The 26255-nt window shown below is 42.0% G+C and overlaps 1 protein-coding gene across 2 annotated transcripts in view; it reads right to left on the reverse strand.

Moving 5' to 3' along the window:
* Window positions 1-8216: 8216 nt before the first annotated feature.
* The window catches only part of xirp2b (xin actin binding repeat containing 2b), a 28654-nt gene continuing 10615 nt past the window's right edge, over window positions 8217-26255 (reverse strand). For both annotated transcript variants that reach the window (XM_027014787.2, XM_027014786.2), the window contains exons 2-9: window positions 23636-23785; window positions 21822-21950; window positions 20500-20595; window positions 19855-19912; window positions 19644-19744; window positions 9812-19211; window positions 8652-8782; window positions 8217-8308 (exon numbers count right to left, since the gene is read on the reverse strand). In XM_027014787.2, coding sequence (XP_026870588.2) covers window positions 8691-8782; window positions 9812-19211; window positions 19644-19744; window positions 19855-19912; window positions 20500-20595; window positions 21822-21950; window positions 23636-23686 — 9927 coding nt within the window. In that variant the 5' untranslated portion in view covers window positions 23687-23785 and the 3' untranslated portion in view covers window positions 8217-8308; window positions 8652-8690. The remainder of the gene's footprint in view (window positions 8309-8651; window positions 8783-9811; window positions 19212-19643; window positions 19745-19854; window positions 19913-20499; window positions 20596-21821; window positions 21951-23635; window positions 23786-26255) is intronic.

The following is a 26255-nucleotide window of genomic DNA, read 5'->3' on the forward strand; positions in this document are numbered from 1 at the left end:
ATCAAATTCGCAAGCGGTTTGTGTGTAATTTCAGCTAACGACTTTCACAACTGGAACCAGTACTTAGGACGTATCTAGAACCAACTACAAGCAACTAGGGTTAATACATTTCAAGGACATTTCGGTGTTAATTCTTAAATGAAAGTGTTCTCTGTCTGATCGCGCTGAGCAGTTCCAGCTCATCCAGTCTCGAGGGGAATTACACCTCTTCACTTCTTCGCTGTTCATTAAGGGAACTAGGACCAACGGATTACAGGCGTGTTGGGAACGCTTTTGGAAATGATGTGATTATCTTGGCATTTATGTACACGCCTATTCCTTCAGGTAAATGTTATTTTAACATTGTTATAAAATATAAAAATAGAGTCCTTGAAACTGAATTGAAATGAGTCGTGTCGTCACCCAGCCCCGGGGAAAAAAATCAACCACATCTGTCATTGTGGCAAAGAAATCTGACAAGGGCTTGTTTTCTTAAATTCCTTGACTGTTTTGTCAAGGGTCTAGAAAGAGTTCAGCAGCTTGGTCAAGCATGCCAGACAAGTGAGAACCATCCCGCTAGACCTGCAATACATCTTGACAGCCTCTATGTGAAAGATGTGTTTTGATTCAAAGATTGCACTCTTGGCGAGCATATGCAGCAATAAAGGCACTTCATATTTTCCTGTGATGGATTACTGAACATGTTCATCTCAGAGAGAGATCAAAAAATAATCACACAGAAGGTGTTTGATTTGCCTAAAACAGAAACACCCGCAACACCTGTAACACATGAACCGGAACACAGGAACACCTGGAACACCTGTACTGGAACACCTATAACATCTGCACTGGAACACAAGAACACCTGTAACACCTGCACTGGAACACCTGTAACACCTGCGCCGGAACACAGGAACACTTGTAATACCTGCACTGGAACACAAGAACACCTGTAACACCTGCACCAATTAATGTAGGCTTAAGCAAAAACACATGTAAGATAAATGATAATGAAATAAAATGTAATATTACATGAAAATAATCTATTGAACTACCTGCAGAGAAATTGGCCCATTTACCATTTTGTATAAGCTTTAGTAATAAATAAATTGTTTTGACTAATGCTGATATCTGTAAATCTGGGATTATGTTTCACAGGGATTATATGAATATTCCTTGTGTAGGTCCTATTTTATTTGAGTTATGCTGTGTGACTAAAAGGTTTACAAGACATCATAAATCTGTTGCTTTAGAAAAAAATGTGATCATTGGGTCCATTTTGTGCATTTTGTACTGTAAGAATATTTAAGGGTTATTTATCCACTCGCAGGATGTGTGAGTCAGGGTGCTGTTTTTGGTTTTGTTATTTAGACAAAGACTGAGGCATTCAGACCTTGTAAGGCAACTGAACTCGAGATGACATAATGCGAACATAGAAAACATAGCTTTCTATTTTAATCTCTAAGAGACCAGTTCGTTTACGATTCAGAAATTCCACTAGGCCTCAGGGTTCTGGCATGCTTGGCCAGCACATGTGCACATGCAGCAGGGGTTTACCGTGCCTTTCTGCACCTTCTGTCTCCAAGGTATTGTCTGTAAGTCAGGGGAAAAGAGAGAACAGACTCCTAAGAGAAGCCTCAGTAACATTCACCTTCCCCTTTCCAAAGGGGCACTGAAGTGAAGTTTAGTCTTAGAGAACAGAAAGACATGATATTATGTCTTATATTATGCATATTATTCTGAATGGCTGAAGTATTGGTGTTGAAGGTCGCCTTTCAAAACGGAAGTGTCTCTGTAGTAGTGAGTGGCAAAGTACGCTGGCAGTGTACTTATGACCCCAAGCAGATGGCTCTACAATGTCCATCCTCAGGCATGAGAGGATCAAGAGGGAGCTTTTTGTGTCAGGTCATCTGACATGTCAGGTATTTGTGCTGACCTCAAAGTGCTGACCAAGATGGCGAGTTAGACAGAGATGTACGCGAGGTCTGTTCAGTCACTGCTTTGTCAAACCTGATGAAGTCTCTCCCATCCAGACACGAGAGCGGGACCACTGTCCTCCTGTCTACGGCTTCACAGGCTGTGGGGTGGTAGCAAATTTCCTTACCCATAAGAAAGCAAAGACCAAGATGAGATCTCTTTTAAAGCTCGTATGTATTTATTTGACAAAACAGAGCAATTTTCAACACAAATTTGATATTTCCGGTCTCTTCTCACCGATCACATTCAAACCTACTGAGAATTGACCTGAATTCTTTATTTTTCTTGACCTCAAACATTTCTCAGATATGTCACACAAATCTCACATATTGTAGTACCAGCTCCATCTCATCATTATCAATTAATAATTATTAATTAGATTAATAATTATTAATTAGCTGGTTAGTTTTTTTTGGTTTTTTTTGACCGACTTGCGTCTCTGTCATCAAGTGTCATTACAATGACACACATGGTTATAAACTCATGCGAACGAGGCATCCACAGTTACTCTTCAACCGGCTGTGCGATCCAAGAGACGGATTGATGACGTAAGAGCTTAACCCTCATTGGCCAGAATCTACACCGACAAACATGTACAGACAAACTGCAGTTAATGCAGCATGCATGCTATTAAAAATATCTAGTGTGTGCGGATATTATATTCACATGCAAAATGTCATTTTGCCAGTTCACATGGTGCACGGTAGGTAAAACTGTCCAGTGTGATGGCTGCTCGACTGCTGTGGGCTCCTCTCGCTGTCCAGCGAGGTGAGGTGCAACTTATGTCCACCAAGCCCAGCGTCTCTCCAGAGTGTCGGGGAAATGACCAGCAAATGCAACGCTAATCGGCTATACCTGATACAAGTGGAATAAGATGTGCTTCTGCTTGGCTGGAGCCAAAAACAGCAGCCACTCTGCTCTTTTGCAGACAAGGTGAGTACAAAACCCAGATCATGGGTTTGAGATTTCAAGGAGAATACCTGCTGATAAAAAAATTATGTAACGTTCACTTCTGTAAGTCTTTCTTGATATGTTACTAGAATGAAACATGCTCAAGTGATACAGCTTGAGGTAAAGAAAAGTTCACACATGCAATATTCCTTTGTGGACCCTGTTTCTGAAATATTGCTCGAATGATGGTCAAGAATAAGATTGTTTGCCTCATGTAAATCTTGAACTGATTTCATTGATAAAGTGATCTAGACATAGAAGATGCTGAATTAAGATCCGCTCTACCGCTTAAGACAGCCTTAAATGAATCCTAGATGATTCTACACCTAGTCTCAGAAAGATGGAGTGAACAATGTATTTTCCCTGTGGGCATGGAGGCTGGATACCAGGAGACCATGCCTTTGATTGAGTGGATGGCCAGTTAAAGGTGACTATGCCCCAGAGTGCATCAGGTCGCTAAACGCTGGACCAGTCAGGTTCTTCCTCATTATTCAAGCTGTGAAGAATGAAAGGACTCCACCACCATGCCATGAGGCAGGAAGAGATCCAGAACACACATACTGAAATCCATACTCAATATGAGTGGCTTTCCTGGTCTTCTGGGTTTTGGCACACATGCCTTTAGCTTTTTGACTCCTGCTAAGTCATGGAGGGTCAGGCATAGATGACACCCATGTGTGACTTGTAATAGACCCAATTGCCATCAGGAGGCTTAGTAATAGAATAGAGAGTGTTATGTAAATTGGTAGCTGTAAGGCTTAATGTTGCATTTCAAAAGGTCTTCAGGAATTCTGGAATTCAATAATGCATGTTTTATCCAACAATCTACATACTGATCGGCCTTGATTGATTCAAGGCCGATCAATAGTGAGATTCAATGATTTAGACCAGTCTTAGCTCCTTGCTTAATAAATTAAACATTTCTCAGAGTATTACTGTGAATCAATATAACTGCTACAAGATAACACTGAAATCAAAATAAAGAGAATACAAATATTAATTGGCACTGGCATTCACTGTTTATCCAACCCAGTCTCCACTACTAGTATAAGAAACATACACTATTTGGGCAGAAGTACATGGGCACCTTTCAAAAATTATTTTCAGGTGTTTCACCTGCACTCAGCACTAACAGAGGATACAAAATCAAGCACATAGCCACGCGATCCCCATAGACAAACACTGGCAGCAGAATGAGTCATACTGAAGGACCAGTGACTTTAAATGTGCCACTTACGATTCAAGATTTTTAGAGGCTTTTATGCCATCCAGTGAACAGTAGAATAAAGAATGAAAGGAAGCTACTCAGACTCAGTAGTGATGCGTAGGTATGTAATAATAGTTCTATAATTAAAATATTATATACAGAATTAAATAGGAATAAAAAGGGACCAAAATATAATATAGGAATAAAGAAAGTATTTACATATAAGTAAACAAAAGATTAAAATTAGAACGTAATGAGATATTGATACCGAAAACATGCTGAGCAAAATGATATGCAGAATTGATAAACATGTTACAGCTGCAGATGTAAACGTAGTCTAATTAATCTCCAAATACAGCAGAATAGTAGTACTGGATCAGGTTGTGGTGTTGGCAAGACAGATGGGGTGTGGATAAAATCAGCTTGTACGTGTTTTAATGTTACGATGCATCCTCCCCGGTCCGTGAGCAGGGTGAGAAGGGTCTTTCATGATGCTCCTAGCCTTCATTTGACACCTTTTGATGTAGATTTCTAAGGTCAAGAGACAGTTATCTGTGATTCACTGGGCAGGTTTCTATGTGCGTAAGAGCTTTTCTGTCCGTTGTGGTGCAGGTGCTATGCCACACTGTGATGAAGGATGTCACCTTTGCCACACATAAGGTTCCCACCTTGATATATCTGCCCTGGTCAGTTGTAGGTGTTATTACTGTGAAATGGAAGGGTCTAAGACAATAGCGCAACCACAAAGGGGCACACCGGGGAAACTCACTGAGTGGGGCCGGCAAGCTCTGAAGTGAGTATTGTGTAAAAATCACAAGTCCTCTACTGCAGCACATACTACAGAGTTCCATAATGCCTCCGGAAGCAACAGCAGCACAAGAACTGAGTAAATGGGTAGCTTAAGATAACTGCATGGCTAGAGTGTTAGAAAAGCATGCTGCCACTGGACTCTGCATGTTCTCTGCAGTGATGAATCATTCTCCAGTGTCTGGCAGTCTGAAGGAAGAATCTGGCTTTGGTAGATGCCAGGAGGACGCTACCAACCAGAGTCCCAACAGCAAAGTTTGGTGGAGGATAAATATTGGTCTGGGGCTGTTTTTCGGGGTTTGGTCTAGGCCGCGTAGTTGCAGGGGTAATGCTTGAGCATTCAGATATTTTAGACAATGATATGCTTTAAGCTTTGTTTTAACAGTTTGGGGATGGCATTTTTTTTTTTAAAGTATTTGGATTTAGCCTAATCATGAACCTATATGAAGATTTGTCATTTTATTGTATCTCAAAATCTAGGTTTCAGCACTCACTTTCTGGCAGTATCTGAGTGTAAAGCTATGTCTCAGCTCAGAACTTATTTGTGCTAGTTAAGGGTGCCTTTCTGAGTAGGAAACTAAAGCACTTTTGTAAGTTGCTCTGGATAAGTGCGTCTGCTAATTGCCAAAACTGTAAATGTAAATGTGTGACTTGACCTGAACCCCATTGTGCACCTTCAGGATGAATGGGAACATTGACTGTAGACATCAATCATGCTCCAATGTTTGGAAGCATGAAGTCCGAAAGAATGTCCAACATCGGTTCCTTCAAATGCTCTTTTAACTGAATTGGCAAAAATTGCCACACACACATTCCAAAATCTTCAGGAAAGATGACATACATGCAGACATTATATATATATATATATATATATATATATATATATATATATATATATATATATATATATATATATATATATATATATATACACATATACACATGCACAGGACAATTTAGAGTATCTAATCAGCCTAACCTCCATGTTTTTGGACTATGGGAAGAAACCGGAGACCACAAAGGAATCTCACACATACACAGGGAGAACATAGAAACTCCACCCAAAGGAAGAAGAGGATTCCATATTAATGCTCAGTTTTGGAATGGGATGTCCAACAAGCTTAAATAGGTGTGATGTTCAGGTGTCCGCATATGTCGCTTTTTACACAGAGTTTTGCTACTGGATAGTTAAACTAAATGAACGAGAACCAGCTGGAACGTGAGCAGCTTTGTAACCGCACTGATTTTGCTGGGATGGACTTTTAATGACCTTCTTTGGAATGTCTTATTCTACAGCAGTGAAATTAAATTCAGACAACATAATTTCTATTTCCCACATGCTAGCTAGATCGCCCCATGGGGCGTAGGCACCAACAGTAGGGGTGAGGGCTATCACATTTCCTGTGAAATGTGTGATGCCAGCCAAGCTAGCCAAACTCATAGAGCAGCTGAGCATTAGAGGTGACCTTGCAGACACCCATGATTGCCTAGAATTACATTGAAAGATTGACAAACAAGGAAACAAGTCCATCTTTCACAGGCTGAGGAGCAGGTCAATTATGCTCTCCTGGAGGCTGGGCCACAGGAGGTTGGGGCACCGCTGGGATTTGAACTAGCAATCTCCCAAAATATCTTTTAGCCTTATAAACGAATCATTTTCCTGTTTTGTTCATTTTACCTTGTATTTTCAAAACAAATACCAGTGAAGAATAAAATATGCAGGTTGTGTGCAAAATAATGACTAATTGTGACACTCAAAAATTACTATAATAGTTACTGAAGTTATTGACTGAAAGGGAGGTTATGCATTTTCACCAACACAATGTAAAGAACGTCTTGGGAATTAACACAGAAACCGAGCATAAGAGCTGTTTATTGTTCTTGGATCAATAAGCAAGATGTGTCTTTGAACCAGCCTAACCTGAATATGTGATCAGGAACGCTCTTGTACAAATCATAGAAGACTACTCTAAAAAATATGTCCATTGCAAAATATTTTCTTTTTAGAGTAGGACACAAATGCCCAAAACAAACAAGAGAATTACCAATCAGATGTGACATATACATACACAAAGAATGAACTCAGTTGAATCCTTATCTACACTGCACACCAGGTGCTTCCAAAGGCAATAGTAAAAATGATCAATTGAAGAAAGATCCAGGATATAAGGATCATATAAAGAATACAAAAATATATGGAGGCAAATTGGAAAAGGTAAATTGGTGTAACTATTGTTCTCTTTTTGTGGACTCTGTAAAAAAATGTACCAAGGAAATGTACCAAGGCTCTTACCAAGGCTTGTACCAAGGAAAACAGTGAACAGTGTCGCATAATTCTCATAAGGGACTGAAGTTTTTTCCTTTAAGTCTCTGAATCAGTAGGGCATACTGAAGTAATCTACACAAGCCCTTAATCAGACCTTTAAATATGGCATATGGCATATTAAGTATGGCAGCTTGATCAAAGTGCCATCAAATGTAATTATTCAATAACTTTTCAATTGCGCATGCAAATCATTTTAAATGTTCACAAGCTGCTTTGAAGTCGGGTTTAATCGAATAAATTCTGGATTTAGATGTTTCTACTTGCTGTCTCCATCCTATATACAAGAGTCTTTTATCTCACATCTTACTGCATGGCATTTCGTTCCCAACGCCTTTCTCAGTGCACCGGCCCTCAGCACATCTTCTGCCATCTTTCTCCACAGACCTTGTCCATGTCTCCTAGCTTCCTTCCACGTCCACGTCCACTGCCTTTCTTTTATTACATCACACCGTCTCCGTAGTGACGATTATCTCTTTACACCTGCCATTTTTCATTCTTGAATAGGAGTTGTTCTCCGATTTTCTAGCCCACTACAGTCCCACATGCCATTCTGACATCCCCCCTAAATTTCAACATGTATGAGGTGTCTCCCGGTCCCAAGCACTCTCGGGGTCTTAATGCCTTAATTATAAAGTGTGGTGTTGTTAATAGCTTTTCTTCACTGATATCTTGGAGATTTTGAAGATTCACTCTTGGGAGGCCAAACTGGTTTTCCTAATTGTACATCCTGGTCTGTGTTAAAGGGCTTTTTGGGGGGCTCAGTTTGTGGGGGCCACACCACAGAAATTTTGTTTCCCTTTTGTGATGTTTGGTCAGCTTTCTCATACAATTTAGGTACTTCTTTTTCAAACATATCTGATATTGAGCTCACACTGCTTTGTGAAAGAGAGTGTCTCCAGTCAAGTCCTTCAGAGCTGGCGTTCCTTAAATGTCTTGCACTTGGTACTAACTTCTGCGATCCTTGTCCAAATACTTCATCAAAGTATCCTTTAGATTTGAAGAGTTGTTTATAATGTGATGGGCAGTATAAATGTCCATGCAGAGAGACATAGTTTCCAAGGCTGTTGGACACAAATCTTGATTATTATTAAGACAAGGCATCATATTCTCAAATGCTCACAATTAGAACCGAACAGTTGTTGCAGCAAAAATATATGTGCAGTTCCACACGTTTATGTTTCCTATTGTAATTGTAGCCTACAGGACTTTTGATAATGGCACATTTTGAAGGAACTACTGGGTGACATGTTACAATTCATTTTAATATATGTAGTATCATGTAAATGCATGAATTCATATTTAAATTGAATATGAATTCATGCTTGCCCTTAATAATGAATTGCTACTAAAATAGCTCAAGAGATTTGTTTTACATTGTAAAATGTAAACATAACCATGACATACTTTAATTTATTTTTGCAGTATTCACAGGAGAAACAGGCTTTATGGAACTTCTTTTTGTCCACCAACAGGCCCTCCATGGGGTACACCCTCTTCTGACACCCCGTGCACAGCTCCGACCTTGGAACTCGAATCTAATGAGAGAAAGACAGAAATAAAATATTATGCAATTCAGTGTACTTTCTGTTGTGCTCTTTGCGATATGTATTGCCAGAAAGCAATTTTACAAAGTCAAGAAGTGCAAGACACGGATGATAAATATCATTCCGATAAAGCAATGTAAGGTTATTTCGAAAGTGAAATATTCACCACAATCTTTGTGCATTTTAGTGAGTACATTTTGAATTTATGTCTGCACAGGAAAAATATTCTCACAATATTCAGAGCTGCATGTAAGACATAAGTTCATTGAAACAAATGTATCAAAACCAAAATCTCCAACATGAATTAATTTACATATGAAAATTAATTTTGATTTCATGAAGTGTTTATAATTTTTAAACAGTTCTGGTAAATGTATTTCAGTTTTAAAAATAATCTCCTTACATCCCTAATCGATCTGTTAATAGTAGATCCCCAGAATAACATGACATGCAAACATAACACACTAAAAACACCTTCCAGTTTTAATAGGTGTTATTTCACATGCATATTGAGCCGTTTTTCACATGAAAAGGAATAGTTCAGTTTTTAATCCCCATTTTATAGCCCCACTAGAAGATCAGGGAGGAAGTACTAAGAAAATACACTTTTCTCTACAGCTACAGGGTATTAAAAGGGTTACATAATACATGGTAAATTAAATACTAAGAGAATACACTTCCTTTTTCATTTGAGTCCTGTGAGCATATAAAATGGATATGTTATATGTGAGATAAAGAAATAAACGGACTTGAAAACAAACGCTTTAAATTCAATTTAGGCATGCAAGGACACACTTTACCTATCAACGCACACACACACACACACACACACACACACACACACACACACACACACACACAATATGAATAGGCTTATCTAGTATTGGATCATGGAGATAACATTGGCTCTGCATTATTTTATTCTTTTGTGGTTAGTTTCCATTCCCATCATGCACGGAAAGCATGTTTACTGGTCACGGCAGTCTCTTTTTGATCTGACAGCTGCTTATGGTCTCTCACCTGAGTCGCTATAGCCCGGGCTTTCAAATGCACTCTCACTTTCAGCCCACGTCTTGTGGAAATTTTTCAGCAGTTCTTCAGCAGAGGCCTCAGGTGATGTCTTCACTTCCGGAGCTTTTTTCTTCACTGCATCGGCGTAAGAGAATGGAGGGCATTGTGCGAAAACGCTTTCCGAATGCTTTGATATGGTCGTGGAGCTCCTTGTTCCACTCATCTTCATGCCAAATTCATCGACAGTGCAGTAATTCCTCGTGATGGTTTGTGTCTCTGAAAAGCCGGTTGGATCAACTGATTTCTCCAGTGTTACTTCTTTGCACAAGGGCGGGGGGGAGCCCTGCTGTTGCAAGGACTGTTGAAGCTCATGCTTTGAATCATCAGAAACAATTTTATTTGCTCCTGACACGTGCTCCTCCTGTTTGTTTTGTTGTTCATTGATAGAGGAACTTTGCTCACCCATTTCAAAAACACTTTTAATAATCTTCATGTCATAAGCTGCTGTACTCTCTTGTTGATTTGCTTTCTTTCTTCTGTTTGGCTCTGGCCCTTCAAGCCTTTCTGGGATGCCGGCATACACTTTCTTGGTGTGAACCTTTTCCTCAGGCATCTCAAATTTGTTAGCTAGTGCAGACAAGTCAACCTTGGTCTGAGGCTCTTTCTCTTTCTCTGGCACTTCGGTATCAGCATGCTGCATGTGCAGCCCTGTATGTTCAATACGGTCCTTTTGAACTAATGTTTTATTTTCTTCAACCTTCTGAGCCCCTTCAAAGAACTCTCGCATTTCTTGGACTGATGCTGTCACACTTTCTGAGACAGCAGCTCCTGAGGACTTCATGTCTTTTTGCTCCTCCAGAAACCTGGCTTCCTCGGCAGGTGTAGAATCAATTTTAATCTGTCGATGAAATGTGGCTGGAGTTTCCACAATCTCAGACTTCTTTCCTTTGAGTGGCAGGGGCCGTGGCACAGGATCAGGTGATGGTCCGCGAGAGAGTTTAGCTGTCGTTTCTCTGAGCCTTGTCAGGCTGTCGGCTCTACCTAGAGTGGGAGATGGAGAGGCTCTGCTTAAGCGAGGTGTGGGTGTTTCAGACCACCGCGGTGGAGGAGTAGGTGGCATGGGTGGGGGTGATGGCACTACTCTCTGTGGTGAGTCAGTCCTTCTTATGGACTCGATGGTGATGAATGTGGGCGAAGGTGAGCGCATTCTTAATGATGGTGATGGCGCTCTGGGATCAGAAGATTTGAGGCTCTTCTGTTGTTGTTTGCGGCTTTTGTGAGTGGCTTTTTTCTCTTCTACTGCTTTCTTTTGTGTTTCGACCTTTGTGGAGCCAATGGTGATCTTTGAAATTCTTTGTGTAGCTATGCCTGAAACCAATTTTTCGAATGTAGCCTCACAGTCATGCTTTTCAACAGTTTCAGCATCTCCTTCTAAATGCATTAGCTTGGCTTGAATTAAGTTTTGTACCTGAGTAATTACTTCTTTGACTTTCAGAATGTTGCCGCCTTCTAAATCTTCTTCCAAATCATGCCTATCCATCGGACCAAAAATCCACTCCGGAAGCTCACTCAGCAGGGTCTTCACAGACTTGTAGTCCACTTTTCCTTCACCTTCTTGTAACGCGATGGTGTTAGCTAGCCACCTGCGAGCTTCTGCACATTGTTGTGTGGTTTCCCTGTTCTCTGCTGCGGTTTCATCAGCATTCCCTTGTGCTGGTTTCCCTGTCACATGTAACGGAACATTTCTGCTTTTATCTTTCGATATGTCTGGAACTGTCTGGCTGCCTGCCTCTCCTTTGTTTTTCGGAGAAACCATGGCCTGCTTTTGAGGCTTGGCAGTGGCACCCTGTGTGTGCAAACTCTGCTGAACTTTACCCCTTGTGCTGTTGACCTCAGAGCATTCTCCCTGAATGATTCTCTGTGTCTGCACCACAGCGATTTCCTCATGTGTCTGGCCAGATGTCAGGGCTAGATGTTTTGCCTCCGAGGAGGGGGCAGGTTCAATAGCTGTGGTATTATTTTGTGCTTGGCCCTGAGCATGTTCAGCTGCCTCTTTATCTTTCTTGGGTTTAGTTCTCCGTTTCTTCTTTGGTGTGGCTTGGGCCTCCTCAGTCTCCTTTTGCTTGGCCTGTTTTTCCACTTTAGTCTCAGCCTCTGCGAGTTTTCGTTCTCTGCTCTCCTTCACCTTGACACTCTCGTGTTCCACCTTCACACTTTGAGCTGGATGCATGGGCTGTTTTTCTGTGACCTCTTCTTTACCGTTCTTGCTGCCTTTCTTTGTCTTATGACTGTCAGCTTTCTGGGATTTTTGCTCAGCTTCCTTGATTTTGCTGTCTGTGTTTACCTTTGCCCGAACAGGTGGATTTTTTTCTTGTGCTTTGTTTTTGCAGATATCAATGTTCTTCAGTTCTTCCGCCTTGGGCTTTTCTGTCACTAGAGTACTTGCAGTGTCTTGTTTATCAGCATCCATCTTAATTTCACTTGTCAGTGAGTCATTTTCAGAGATCATTTGATGACCTTTCCCACCACTGAATGACTGTATTTTGGCACTGTTGCTAATAATCATTTGTGAATGCATGGCAGAAGCAGATGTCACCTGATGAAAACTTGTTGTCATGGACCGATACTTTTTCTTCTTTTTCGATGTGGTTGATGTGGTCTGCTGCTGACATGACGTGGCTTTACACGGCTGATTAGAGATATTGCCCTTAACGGAGGAAATGATGTCAAATTCTGAAGGAGATTTCTCATTTGTAGAGGAGATCAAAGGCTTCCTTGCCGTAACATCTGAGAGAATGACTCTCTTAGATGAATCATATGATTCTGTATCTGATTTGACTCGGGACACGGTTTGTTCAGCTTTCTCTTCAGTGAAGTGTACTGATATGCCCTGCTCAGATTGTGTTGTGTTCTTGCCATCTGAGGAAATCATTTCAAGTGCTGATCTGACTGACTCATGCATGTGAATTTCAAAGGCTGGGGAGCTGGGCGGCGTGTAGCTCTCCTCTTGTTGCTGTCTGAATTTCTGCTCCGCTTTTATTAATGGAGTTTTGAATTTACTTATTGGGGATTTGCTCGGCAGTGGGGAGGCTGGTGGAGTGAGACTCACAGGAGCAAAGTTTTTCTTGGGGGGCCGTGGAGACTCGGGTGGCTGCATCGCAATATCAGGCGTGATCTCTGAAGAGATCGGAGCGTTCGAATCCGATCGGCTCTGCTCCTTGCTGATTTTCTCCACCGTTTTGTGACTTGATGTCACTCGCACGGTCGCTTGGGCCTGCATATCTGTTGTGTTAAACTGCATGGCTGGCTCCAGCTTTGGCACTTTACATAGAGCTGGGGCTTTGACAGGTTTCACCGTGAGCTTGGTAGGCTTGGCTGGTACCGTATAGGGAATGAGGTCTAACTCTTGCTGAGAGGGTGGAGGAGGAAGGAATTCTTGCCCAGCTGCAGGCCCTGGGGGAGGCGACGGAGGGGGTGGAGGAGGTAAATGATCCAGATCAGACTTCAGCGCGTCACTGAGAGATGGAGGAGGGGTGGGTGGAGGAGGAAGGTCATTGTCACCCCTCGTGAGAGGAGGAGGCGTAGTAAGGAAAAGACTGTCATAATCCGGAGGAGGAGATGGAGGGAGGGGAGAGTCAGACTCTGGTAACTGCGGTGCTGATGGCGATAGTGCTGCACAGACCTCCTGCTGTACGTCTTTGGTTTTATCTAAGCTGATCATCCCTGTATGGCCTGAGTTGAGGTTGCGGAATTCCGTCTTTAGAGTTTTAACTCCGTGGGTCTGTACTATGGTATTGTGTTCGAGTATGGTGGTCTTTGATGTCTGCCTGTTTGTTGTGGTTTGATCTACAAGTGTGTTTTTCTCCAAAGAAGTGGATCCACTTTGCATTGATTTATTGCCTACAAGCTTTTGTACGTGCCTCTTTGCCTCACTGCTTTTGCTGAGATTTTTCACAGCAGCAGCAAGTCTCTGCGCCTGGATCTCTTGCTGAGAGGAAGATGGAGTTTTAACTTTGGAAACCTTAACCCTTCTTATTGGTTCTCTCCTGGGGACCTTTGGGCTTGCTCGTTGTGCTGTTTCTAGCAAGCATTTTATTGTACCTTTAACATCCCCTTTTATCACTTCCTCTTTCTCGGACTGAACCTGTTCTTGTGACTCATATAGTGATTTGATTGACAGTTTCACATCACCCTCTGTGCTGGCCCTGCGTTGCATTCTGGGTGATGAAGGGGTCTCCAGCAAAAGCTGAATTGTTCCTTTCACATCTCCTTGAACTGCAATCTCTTGCTGGTAAGCCTTTCTTTCATTAGAAGCCTCTTGCAGATTCTGCAAAGCTGTATGAATGTCTCCCCTCACAATCTCTTCTTTCTCCATTTCTTTGACTGCTTGTTTGGCTTCTTCTAGAGATTTTAATGTACCTTTGATGTCACCTGAAACTAAATCTTCAATAACAATTTCAACTTTGGTGGTAGCTGAGTCTTTCAGTGATTTCAGCGCTCCTTTGATATCGCCGGGGACGATTTTGGGTTTTTCCACCTCTTTAGGTTGCTTTTGAGCTTCCTCAAGAGACTTGAGGGCAGTGGGTATGTCACCTTTTACAACCTCCTCTTTCTCTAGAACAACTGACTGATTTATGGACTGTGACAGAGAATCCAGAGTGGCTCTTAAATCGCCTCCCACTATCTCCTCTTTGTGGAGATGCTCAAATAAGACAGGGGGCTCTGTCATGAAAACCTTCACCGTGTTATAAACATCACCAGGCACAATATCTTCCTTGTCCACTAGGCGACAGATTTGAGCCTGATTACACGTAAGGCTTAGTTTTGTTCCTTTAATATCACCCCCAACAATTTCCTCCTTTTCTAGGTTACCTGACTCATCTTCACCTGGCTCTACTTGGATCTGTTTAAGGTAGTCCAGAGCCCCTGACTCAATACACGTTGAATAAAAGCTCACTTTTCCCTTTTCAGTGTCATCCACCTTAATTTTTGCCATCTCTTCCACGTCTCGTGTAGGATTGTATAGTTTTTGAGGACAACCTTTTACATGGCCTCTGATTACATCTTCTTTTCCTGTTGTGGCGTCCTCTTTTTCATTGAAAAGGGAATATATAGTCATGCGGACGTCTCCTTTCTCATCTTCCTGAATGAGAATGCCGTGCTTCCCCAAACTCTTCTCCTCCAGCAGGTTGTTTATGGCTTCCTGAACGTCGCCTCCAATAATTTCCTCTTTCTCCACATTGGTGGCAGGCTGCTGATGGAGTAGCTGTTGGACCGTGTTGCTAATATTACCCCTCTCCTCGGCATCTATAACAATCCCTTTTTCTTTTGTATCTCGTCTGTTCAGGAGGTTCATCATGATGTTCTGCAGATCCCCTTTGATAATTTCTTCTTTCTGAATCTTTGGCGCTTCTTTATTCATGAGATTGTACTTAGCCATGCGCACGTCCCCAACTTCATCAGTCTCTATAATGATCCCTGTGGACTCCACCATTTTCTGACTGTATAGCTCATCAAGGGTTCCTTTTATACTTTTACCTATAATTTCCATTTTCTCTATATTGCTCTCACTGAATTCAGAAATTGGAGTGGTTTCGAACAGCCAGGTTGTTGTTTTCACATCTGCCTTGGGTATTTCTTCACGGACAATCTCCCTACTCTCCCCATTCTCTTTGATGTGATCGAGTGGATTTTTCTCGAACAACCACACGGACTGTTTTACATCTCCCTTCACCCGTTCTTGCATAATGACTTTTTCCATCTCATCTTCTGAGTTATCACCATGGATCTGATCAATGGTGTGAGTCTCAAACATCCATTTGGCTGCCTTCACGTCTCCTTTATGAATCTCACTCATGCTCACAGTGCGAATTAACTTATGTGACATCAAGTCAGACTCAAAATGCTGTTTGTTTGCCTTGACGTCACCACCTTTGATGTCTTCAACAGTTCTGAGAGATATTTTGATGTCATCGGCTATCATGTCAAGAGGTTGGGTTTCGAATCTCCACCTAGCAGAACTGACATCACCTTTTTGAATATCCTCCTCAGTAACAGCTTTTATAATATATACCTCATCAGTCTCTTTAATGGAATCAAGAGGCTTAGTTTCAAATAACCACCGGGCACCCACCACATCCCCTTTGAGTACCTCTTCCTTAGTGAGTGTGGTAACTTCATGGTAATGTCCATCCTTGTCCTGAATGGCATAAAGTGGCAAAGTTTCAAACATCATGGCATAATTTTTAACATCTCCTTTCTCGTCTTCCTCACAGATGATTTTCTGTGTCTCTGACACAGAGGAGACCTCCTGGATTTTATCTAATGAACAGGTCTCAAAAATAAACCGGCCTTTATCAACATCGCCTCCTTGGACATCTGTCACGGTGCGCACCCCCTTTAGTTCATTTGCGTCCTGACAGATCACGTCTATCGGCTGGTTTTCGAAGAGCCATTTACAATTTCCTACATTTCCTTTTTGGATGTCCTGAGCTTGCGCGGTCTTCAGCTGGTGCATGAACTCCTCTGAGGTCGAGGTCATGACATCCGAGGCCTGGGTCTCAAATATGTATTTCATTCGAGATACGTCTCCAGACTGGACATCAATCTCGGTCACCCGCTTAAAAGCATGTCCCTCTTTCCCAGCGATGCTGTCAAGATTCTCCGTCTCAAAAAGAAAGCAGGCCATGCGAACGTCTTTTCCCTGAATGTCTTCCTGCTGTACAGTGCAGGCTTTCAGAACTGCTTCTGACTCATCTCGGATGGCATCAAGAGCCTGGGTCTCAAAGAGCCAGGTGCAGGTTTTCACATCACCTTTATGAACTTCATTAGCATCGTTTTCATTCTTGATATCAGCCTTATCATATAGCACATCCATCGGCTTGGTCTCGAATAGCCACTTACAGGTTTGAACATCGCCCTTTACTATTTCAGTCATCTCTTTAGCTATGTACGCTTCATCTTCAATATTGCTGAAGTATTTGATGGCATCTAAAGGCTGTGTTTCGAAAAGCCATTTGGCTGTTTTGACATCACCTGCCTCAACCTCTTGCTGTGTGATGCCCTTAATGACTTGGAATTTGGTTATACTTTCATCAAACTGGTCAATAGGGCAGGTTTCAAACATCCATTTATAGCTTTTAACGTCTCCTTTCACAATCTCTTCATGGCGCACAGTTTTCAATTCATGGTAGTGGCCTGAACTATCTTGCATAGCATACAATGGTGTTGATTCAAAAAGATCTTTATTTGATTTTACAGAGCCTTTGGTCACACCTTCAACTTGAATCCTTTGACTTTTATCATATCTTTCAAAGATTTGCTTGTAACTTGTTACATCTACCTTTTCAACATTCTCTATATCCACTGTTCTGCTTATTTCCTTTTTCTCCTCCCTGATTTGTTCTAAAGGCTGGCTCTCAAATACGCACTTCTGATGTTGAACGTCTCCCTTTTCCTCTTCAACTGTCACCGTTCTTTTAAGTTTGCCCACCTCTGCAAGTTCCTTCAACTCATCTTTTGGAGCACTTTCAAAAAAGTGTCTGGCAGATTGAACATCTCCTCCAATAATCTCCTCCGTGTTGACAGGTTTGGCATTTGAATCATCCTTTAAGGTGTCCATAGCCTGAGTCTCAAACACCCAACAGTTCCTGCGCACATCACCTTTGTAACTCTCTTCATCATTTTGTTCAATATTGACCATTTTAATCACTTCTTTCTTTTCCTCTCTGATATCTTCCAGTTTCTGGTTCTCAAATAACCATTTCTGATGCCTCACATCTCCTTTCTCCTCTTCAGACGCCACTGTTTTCTTCAGCCTGCCTGGTCCACCATCTTCGTTTTGAATGCTCTCTAGGGATTGATTCTCGAACTCCCATTTCTGGTGTCTTAGATCCCCCCTCTCTCCCTCTGCTGCCACTCTTTTTTTCAGCTTTCCCACCTCTGGCAGTTCTTTCGATTCATTTAATGGTGCAGTTTCAAACAGATGCCTAACAGACTGTACATCACCACCAATTATCTCCTCGGTGGCAGCTGGCCTGGAGTTTGAGTCATCTTTCAATGTGTCCATAGGCTGGGTCTCAAACACCATACAGTGTCTGCGAACATCAGCACCAAGAATCTCTTCTTTCTGTTGCCCCTGTATACTTTGCCATTCCTCATTTGTAGAGTCCAACTTTTTTGTCTCAAATAACCATCTTCCCCTTTTTACATCACCTTGCATGTAGTCTTCCATGGAAATACTAGAGATGAGTCTAAACTGAGAAAAATCTTGGTTAATCTTGTCAAGGGGCTGTGTCTCAAAAAGCCAGCGTGATGTTTTGACATCCCCTTTCTCTGTCTCTTCTCTGTGGACAGAGGTAATTTCCACTACTTCACCTGAGTGCTCCCTCAAGACACACTTACACTGAGTCTCAAACTGCCAGATGGTTATCTTCATATCAGCTTTGATCTCTTCCACGACAGACTTCAGATTCAAAAGATGCTTTTCATCCATGGTTTCGGCGTCACCTAGACAATCCATTTCCGGGTTTTCAAACATGTACCGCATAGATTTCACATTACCCCTGGTTATCGCTTGTGTGAATACAACCTCTTTGGTTTGCTCATCGTCACCATGCATCTTGTTCAGAGAATCCATCGGCTTTGTCTCAAACAACCAGGCAGCCGCACGAACACCTTTTTGGCCCGTTTCATTGTATGAAATCTTCTTCCCAGCATAACCGTTATCTACTCTTAACATATCCATAGGCTGAGTCTCGAACATCAAAGCAGTGCTCCTCACATCCCCTCCAGCTATGATTTCCTGCTGAACTATCCTTCTGCTGTCCTCCTCATCATCGGAGGAGTCTTTAATGCAGTCCAAAGGCCTGTTCTCGAACATCCAGCGCACGGACTGTACCTCCCCTCTCAGGATTTCATCCCATTCCAGATACTCCCTCTCCGGGCTCTGGTTAGGGCTGCTTCCACTGTGTTCAAAGTAGTACGCTGCCTCCTGCACATCCCCCACCATCATCTTGTGCTCATCCATCTCATTTACCTCATTATAGAGATCCCGCTCCAGGTCTTTCCTAACATCAGGGTGAATGTGTTTGCACAGGCGTTTCAGTTCAAGTAGTTCTCTCTGTTTAAAGTACTGGTCTTTGCTCTCGGTGTGTCTCATTGCACATGCCGGTTCAGGGGGCACTGGAAATCCGGTGTCCTCAGGCAGCTCCTCTAGTAAGTCCGGTGGTGGAGGGGGCAGGTAATCTGAATCGTCATCCTCGATTGCATGCACAGTGCCTGGGGTCTCTGTCTCAGCTCCTGTAGCTCCTGCTATGTCCTTTGATATATCAACTATCTCACCCTTGAAGTCATGGTGGTGTACGTTTACACCCGAAGCCCACTTAGAATGGTTGACGTCATGTTCAATCTTTATTGAGGAGCAAAAAAATTGAAGGTGTCATTCAGAACTCTGAGTCAACTTTTATCTTAACCAAAATGTTTGATCAGATGTGGCAATTATTTTTGAAAAGGACATCACTTGTTTAAAATTTCATGTTCAAACCTCATTAACTTATTTCAAAATCCCTTTTCAGATCTAAATCTCGATTTCGGTAATTGATACAGAGAGCATATTTATGAAAAAGTATGAAAATGTAAGGAAATGGAGCTATGAAGCCTTTTGCTGCTCTGAAGCTTGGTAACAACTGTACTCTTATACCACTCACGGCTCTGAAACAGAGACCACTACACAGTAAGGAATACATTCTCTGTAGGCTCATCAACAGAATGGACTGTGTAGTTATGCATTATGTCAAAGGCACAGCAGACTGTGGGGTGTAACCACTGTTAGCAACATTACCTTAATCTTCTTATGTGGAGCAGCTTCCTCAATTGTTTTCTCGAAGTGTTTCGCCAACTCTTTGGTTGAGAGTTTCGGGTAGTACTCCTCCTCTTCTGCAACTGTTTAGATAGCATACTTAAAATCTTCACTCTTCAGTAGAATGATTTAAAATGTAGAGCACTGCAGATAAAACAGGAGAGTGATGAATGTGATATTGGTGATATCTCACCCTGATGATTCTCAGCAGTGGAGGCTGCTCCCCAAGGACTACTCTCATCATGCGAATCCTGGGGGGAAAAGCACATGTAATTAGACAAATATAACCGTAATGCAAATGCATTGTGTAATGCAATGCCACTTTTTATACAGGAACTGTGTTTGCGCCGGAACGAAATGACCTTATTGTATGAACATTTAATTTAAAATATAATGCGGCTATATGCTTTATTTTTAAAGTATTGGTAGTGTTATAGATGGAATTATTGTTTCATCAAATAGGACAGATGTTGTGTAAATTTTGCTGGCACTATCTACTTCGAATGTGGCCAGAAGATGTTATTTCAAAACTAGCAAAGAGGAACCTTGAACATTAAAGAAATGTTTAAGCAGAAATGCATGCTGCTTAACACTCAAGTCTCCAAAGGGTTCCTCAAAAGTATTACGGACAGTCAGTGTTGAAGTACAGAATTCTCTCAAACATTAGGTGTCTCTTACATGTGCCATGACGGGATGGCAGAAGAAAAGAAAAAAAAGATATTACGGCTCTTGGAGTGCATCAGAGATGTAAATTAGAATGCTGTGATTGCCTGTGTAGCTTCATTATGCTGTCTGTGTGGGTGAGTCATTAGAGGGACTGCCTGAGGGTCATACGTACCCTTTCATCCTGCTGAGTTTCTCCTCCTCTCATTCCACTCCTCACCGATGGCACAGATGAGTTGGGCACCTCGTGGGCAATGGGAGAAGTGGTGTCCTAAGGTGAGGTGGAGGCACATATATGGAACACAAAGGGTTTACGGTACAACCTAATACTGCGTTCAAGTAGGCATAAAGCATGCATGCGCACCGCCACATATGCACAAACACTTACGTCCACGTCCTCTCGCAAAGCAACAATTATTCTATCTTGTTACATTGGTTATAACTCATATTCATCAAACACCTCTCGAAAAGCATCATTATCCTCTCACACCAACACACACGCACACACACTTATGCACACACACTCACTTACTCCATCTCTCTGTCACTCCCTTTCACCCTCTCTTTTTCTAAAACTGTCCACCTGCAGGAACCATATCACCCCTACTCACTCATGGATAATTGCAAGTTATTCCTGTTCTATCCATTATCATCAAGAACAATTAAGAAGCCCTTTTAAGAAGAGCCCCACTGCAGTAAGATCATGCTAATGTGAATGAATTCACCATTCCAGAGGACTCGGCCTCCACAGCTGGCTGCAGCGTGGATAAACGTCACCATTTGTGTCATGTGCTTTTCATAGTTTGAGGATTTGTGTTAGCAAAGTACATTTCCAGGCGTGGACGCCCTCTCGATTAAAGCCAGGCTCGTATCAAGCGCAGAGCACTGCACCAACAAGCCCAGCAGCTTGAGACATAGCACACGCTTTGGGTTATACATGGGTACCCCCTTGCTAATTGGTACCTCTTTACACAGACCAAAGCAAACAAGATGAGGTGGAGAACTGCAGCCATTTCAATCTAAACTCCCAGAGCACTTTAGCTATTGCTGGTAGTGTCAGCATCACACCAATCCCTCACTCCCCTTCAGCATTCAGCCTCATCTGGTCTCCACGATTGCGTTGAGGGAAATGGAGAACTTGGGAAGGGTGGACATAGATCCAAGCTGGAGTGGATCTGGATCGGCAGACTAGCTCAGGGTTGGCTCTGATGAATTACCATCTCTCTCTCTCTCTCTCTCTCTCTCTCTCTCAGTGCTAGTCATCTGCTCTTTCAATCAGTTAGCATTTTTGAAGTTAGCATCGGTGTGTGAGGTGCAACTTTGTGGAGGTGAAACTATTTAATTAGAGTTCATTTTAGAAAAATCTTAGTGTGAATAGAGTTTTAGTTAGCTTTAGGTTTAGAAGATAATATCAACAATGAAAATGTTTCTGTGTCATTGCTAGCAAGTTCTGCAATCCATGCAGTGCATGCATGCTATTAGGTAATGACTAAGCACCTGCCCAGATTTCTGTTTGTAGTGGTACTGTGTGACAGTTTGAGCAGAAGGGTTCTGTTCTCTCTCGAACTGTCTGCGAATACTGGCCAGACCTCCAGGCAGGGAGCAGACTTCAACCTCCTCCAGGACCTAATGAGACAGAAAACAGAGAGGGTGAGAGACAGAGAGAGTGAGAGAAAGGGAGAGAGAAACAGAGATTGCGAACAATGAAGACGGGGACAGACATAGACATGGAAACAGAGAGAAAAATAGAATAAGAGCACCTCAGCACAACCCATGAGCCATTCTGAACTTTAAGAGGGTCGGAACATCATATTCCAGGTGTGAATGCGTGAACACACTCACTTTGCCATTCATTATCCTTCCTTCACTGTTCCTCTGATGCCAGATGGAACCTCTTTATTCTATATTTGTAACCGAAACGGGGCGCCCCACACACACTGTTGCTCAGCCCGGTGGGAAACTGACCGGGAAAGGGCAAACAGCTGATCAGTGTGAAGAGTAACCTGTAGGGGGCAGAGGTACCCTGTCGTACTATATATTAAACTTGTTTTAGGTGTCCCATCAGGAGCGGGAAGGAGCAAGGTACTGGAGAGAAGTGTCAACTTTCTGTAGAGGTATTGCACTCCTCATGCTGGCCAGATGTGTTCACACTCCACTTCCAAACCCCTGACAACGCTAGTCACTCCAGCCACAATACTCATATCACGGCCTGCATACGGACCGCGCCGTGCCTGGCGAGGGACTGCTGAGTGCTGAGATCTCTGGCTTTGGCACATCATGTGCAAATGATGGCAGGGCCAACTAAATTTGCCCCAAAAGGTGTGGGGAGGCATTCCAGGCCGTAAAGCAAGGCTGCCAGATTCTGCACATTAACAAGGTTGTTGGCATTTTGGCCATGGACAGAGAGTCCAGCACCACACTTTTTTTGTAATAATTTGTTTTCGTTCTACATGTTGTAAATTATTTTTTCCCTCTGCACTCTCTCTCGCTCTCTCTCTCTCTCTCTCTCTCTCTCTCTGTCTGTCCCTTTGTCTTTTTTTTTCTCCTCGCAACAAAAGAAAAATCAAAAGCGCTTTTCTTTGTAGTGGGATTTGCGATGGCATCAATAACTGCTTAAATCAATGAGCCAGAAATTGCATCTGAATTTGAGAACAAAAGAACAGAACCGACATGAACCGAAATGTTGACCGTGAAACATACGGCTTTGCGACCGTGAGCTTATGCAAACATCGAAGATAAAACGGCACATTCAGGAGCGAACTGAACATTTGCATGGGTACACCAAATATTTAAAGTTCGTTCAAACGTTGACATCCTACATACTATTGGTATCCATGGACTTTAGTCACACATTAGACGGGATTTCAAAAAACCCTTTTTATTTTTAAATTGTAAGTTTTCAGATGAAGCTAAAAGTATTTACAAAAAACATCACAATATACAAAACTGCAAAAAGAATCAACAAAGTGAATTAGTCAGGGAAATGAAAGCCGTCTCTAAAGCAACAGAAAATTGTCTCCGAATGTTTCAGAATGAAATTCACTTTCCTTACATAATTTCAATTACATTTACAATTTCAATTACGATTACTTATTTATTTACTTTATTTAAACAATAACACATACAAGTAACATGTGATTATTATCCCATATCCAATTAAATATTATGCAATGTTTTTGTAGTTATTTATTTTAAGACATAATAAACACAAAATGGGAAGCGTCAGTGTGTTTGAGTGCGCGCGCACGCATGTGTGTGTATGTGTGTGTGAGAGCGTGCATGCATGTGTTTGTTTATGCACGTGAGCCCACCCTGCTGGAGAAACCTGCTGCATCCTGGGTAGAGCTTGCAGCCTGGTACATGACTGTGTGGTTCTTCAGAGGGAGGGGTTGTGGGTAATCTGTGTCTTTCTGCTGCCCTGCCCACTCCAGAGTCCCAGCCCCTGGGTACCACCACGCTGCCTGCAGCCACACACACACACACACACACACACACACACACACACACACACACACGCACATCAACAACGAATGGCACGCTTTGATGGACAGAAGCTAGTCAGAGAAAACAAATGCACAATGAAACATCATAACGCTCAGTGGAATTAAGACTTAATTATTTCAGAATTGGAGTTCCTAATGCCCTTCGCTGCATAGCCTGTTTCTCAACTCAGTGCATCTGTTCACATTTTATTGGTGATGTAGTTTTTGATTATAGTTATGTCCACACATAAATCTGCTATGCTTCTAAAGGTGGTAATTGTTTTTTTGTTTAACCACCTGAGACCAGGACTATGTTGGTATGTATGTTTGTTTGTTTGTTTTTTCTGCTTGCTATTTGTATCTACCTGACAACCGCACAAGCAAAAGCAGCATCTGAACAGGAAGTAATTTGTGAAAAAGTGATGTCCTTGTATGATATCATGCACTAAATGTCATATGAAACAATGAAATCTCGTGAAGTGGAAAGAAGAAGGGGAAAAAAGCTGAAAAAAATACACGAATGGAAGAAATGGCAAACTGCATATCAAATAGGCTGCTAATGACCACACAATGCAGTCACATAACATTCTGCACTCTGCACGCCGGAACGTTGCATAAGCACTCAATGAAAACAGGAGCCTCTTATTTTAAATAGAGCTGTAGCCCATACAAGGAGTTCATATTCTTAGAAACGGGGGTTGTTGTACTTGGGTTAGATACTTACCAAAGGTCACGGTTTGAGGTGTATGGCAAGTGCATGTTTACCTGGGCAACAGGCCACCAAAGTGTAGATGAGGGTAAACCTAGCTCAGGCAACAGTCTGTCTGTCTGTCATGTGTTACGGGATCACCTGCTGTCTGTGCACTGTTAGAGGATGAAGTCATTCCGTTACTCCATCCCTACTATACATAGCGAGCAGTGAAGCATTCGTACAGGATGGTGTCGGGGTGACAAGGAACCTCAATGAATCAAATCTTCCTCTTATGCTGGGACATAATTCAAACCAATTACGCACATGCATCAGCGGACACCCAATTAAACGTGGCAGAATATGGATTTATGTGTTGCTCCCTGTTGTAAAATGATATTAAAATAATGAGCAACTGGCGGTCTTGGTTTTTCCATACCTAAGGGGATGAACTCGCATATGTTTGTCTCTCTCTCTTTCTCTTTTACACACACAGGCACACACACACACACACACACACACACACACCATAACATTCTCATTACCTGAGGAGCACACACAGCATCTGAGCCTAGCCAGTTTGTTTGTTTATGTTTGTTCACTCACAGAACAAGAAAAATGCAACATTGGCACAAATGTGAGCCACATCACCAGCTAAGAGCTCTGACCCACTGAGTAATTACGTTACCTACAAATGACATTTGTTTCTGATCCGGAATGGCTGTAAAACAGAACACAGCTCTACAGCTCATGTAATTCTATTCTAATCATTCAGAGCAATGACATTAGGTCGAGAGTCTGCGTACAACACTGAGCTTATGCGGTTATGTTTTATCCCTCAGGTTGTGCATATTTTCCTCAAATTCCTCAAACAGTGGTGTAAAGAAATATTCAAATATATTTAACAGCTGCTAACAGTTGAAAAAAACCCTTTTTTCTAAAATAGAAAGGAATGAAAATGGTAATAAAGCTGTATTAGTGATATGCTGACAGAAATGCATAATCAGGTTGCTGCAATAATAATTAAAAATGCCACAGTATTTCTTTAGTCCTCAAGCATTAACTTTAAATAATTTTTTTGCACTCAGCGTTACAAAGTCATGACAATACCTTTGATCTGATTATACCAAAACACATCATTAGGAGCGCATATTACGTTCACTGTATGTTTTATACGGACTAACCAATTATTTACTAGCTTCCTCTGCATTTCAGACATTTATGGTCAGACTACACAGATTTCAAAAGCAGCTGGCAAAACCTTTAAAAGTCACACTATAAATATTAAGTAATTCACCCCATCAGAAACATTAATAACAGCAAATGAGGGTGTGTTCTCTCACAGACTGGACTTCATGAATATATTAGAACAAATGAGCCAAACCTCAGGATTTACCTATCAAGCTATAAATGTTCCATTCTTAAACTACTTAAAAATGACAATACATGCAGATATGGCCACTAATTACGATATGCCTGGCTGTCCCTATGCATGACACTGTTTCAGAACTACAAATAGTACTCGTAAAGGGGTCGTTTTGCATGACATAAATAAAAGGACTTGAAGAGTCCTTAAAAATATGCAGCACACCAAAATAAGTGGACAGTTCTTAAATACTGGCTGCACAGTGCTTGAATCATATGACATGCGGTCAGGGTGTCTTGCTGGTAGGATATGGCGTCTTGGGGCCCGTAGTGGTCTCTGTCCCTATTTTAGTTTTGCTGGCATGGGGGTTATGTTAGTATAAACCTATAAAGCTG

Source organism: Electrophorus electricus, chromosome 2 (assembly GCF_013358815.1).
Source record: "Electrophorus electricus isolate fEleEle1 chromosome 2, fEleEle1.pri, whole genome shotgun sequence".
NCBI lineage: Eukaryota > Metazoa > Chordata > Actinopteri > Gymnotiformes > Gymnotidae > Electrophorus > Electrophorus electricus.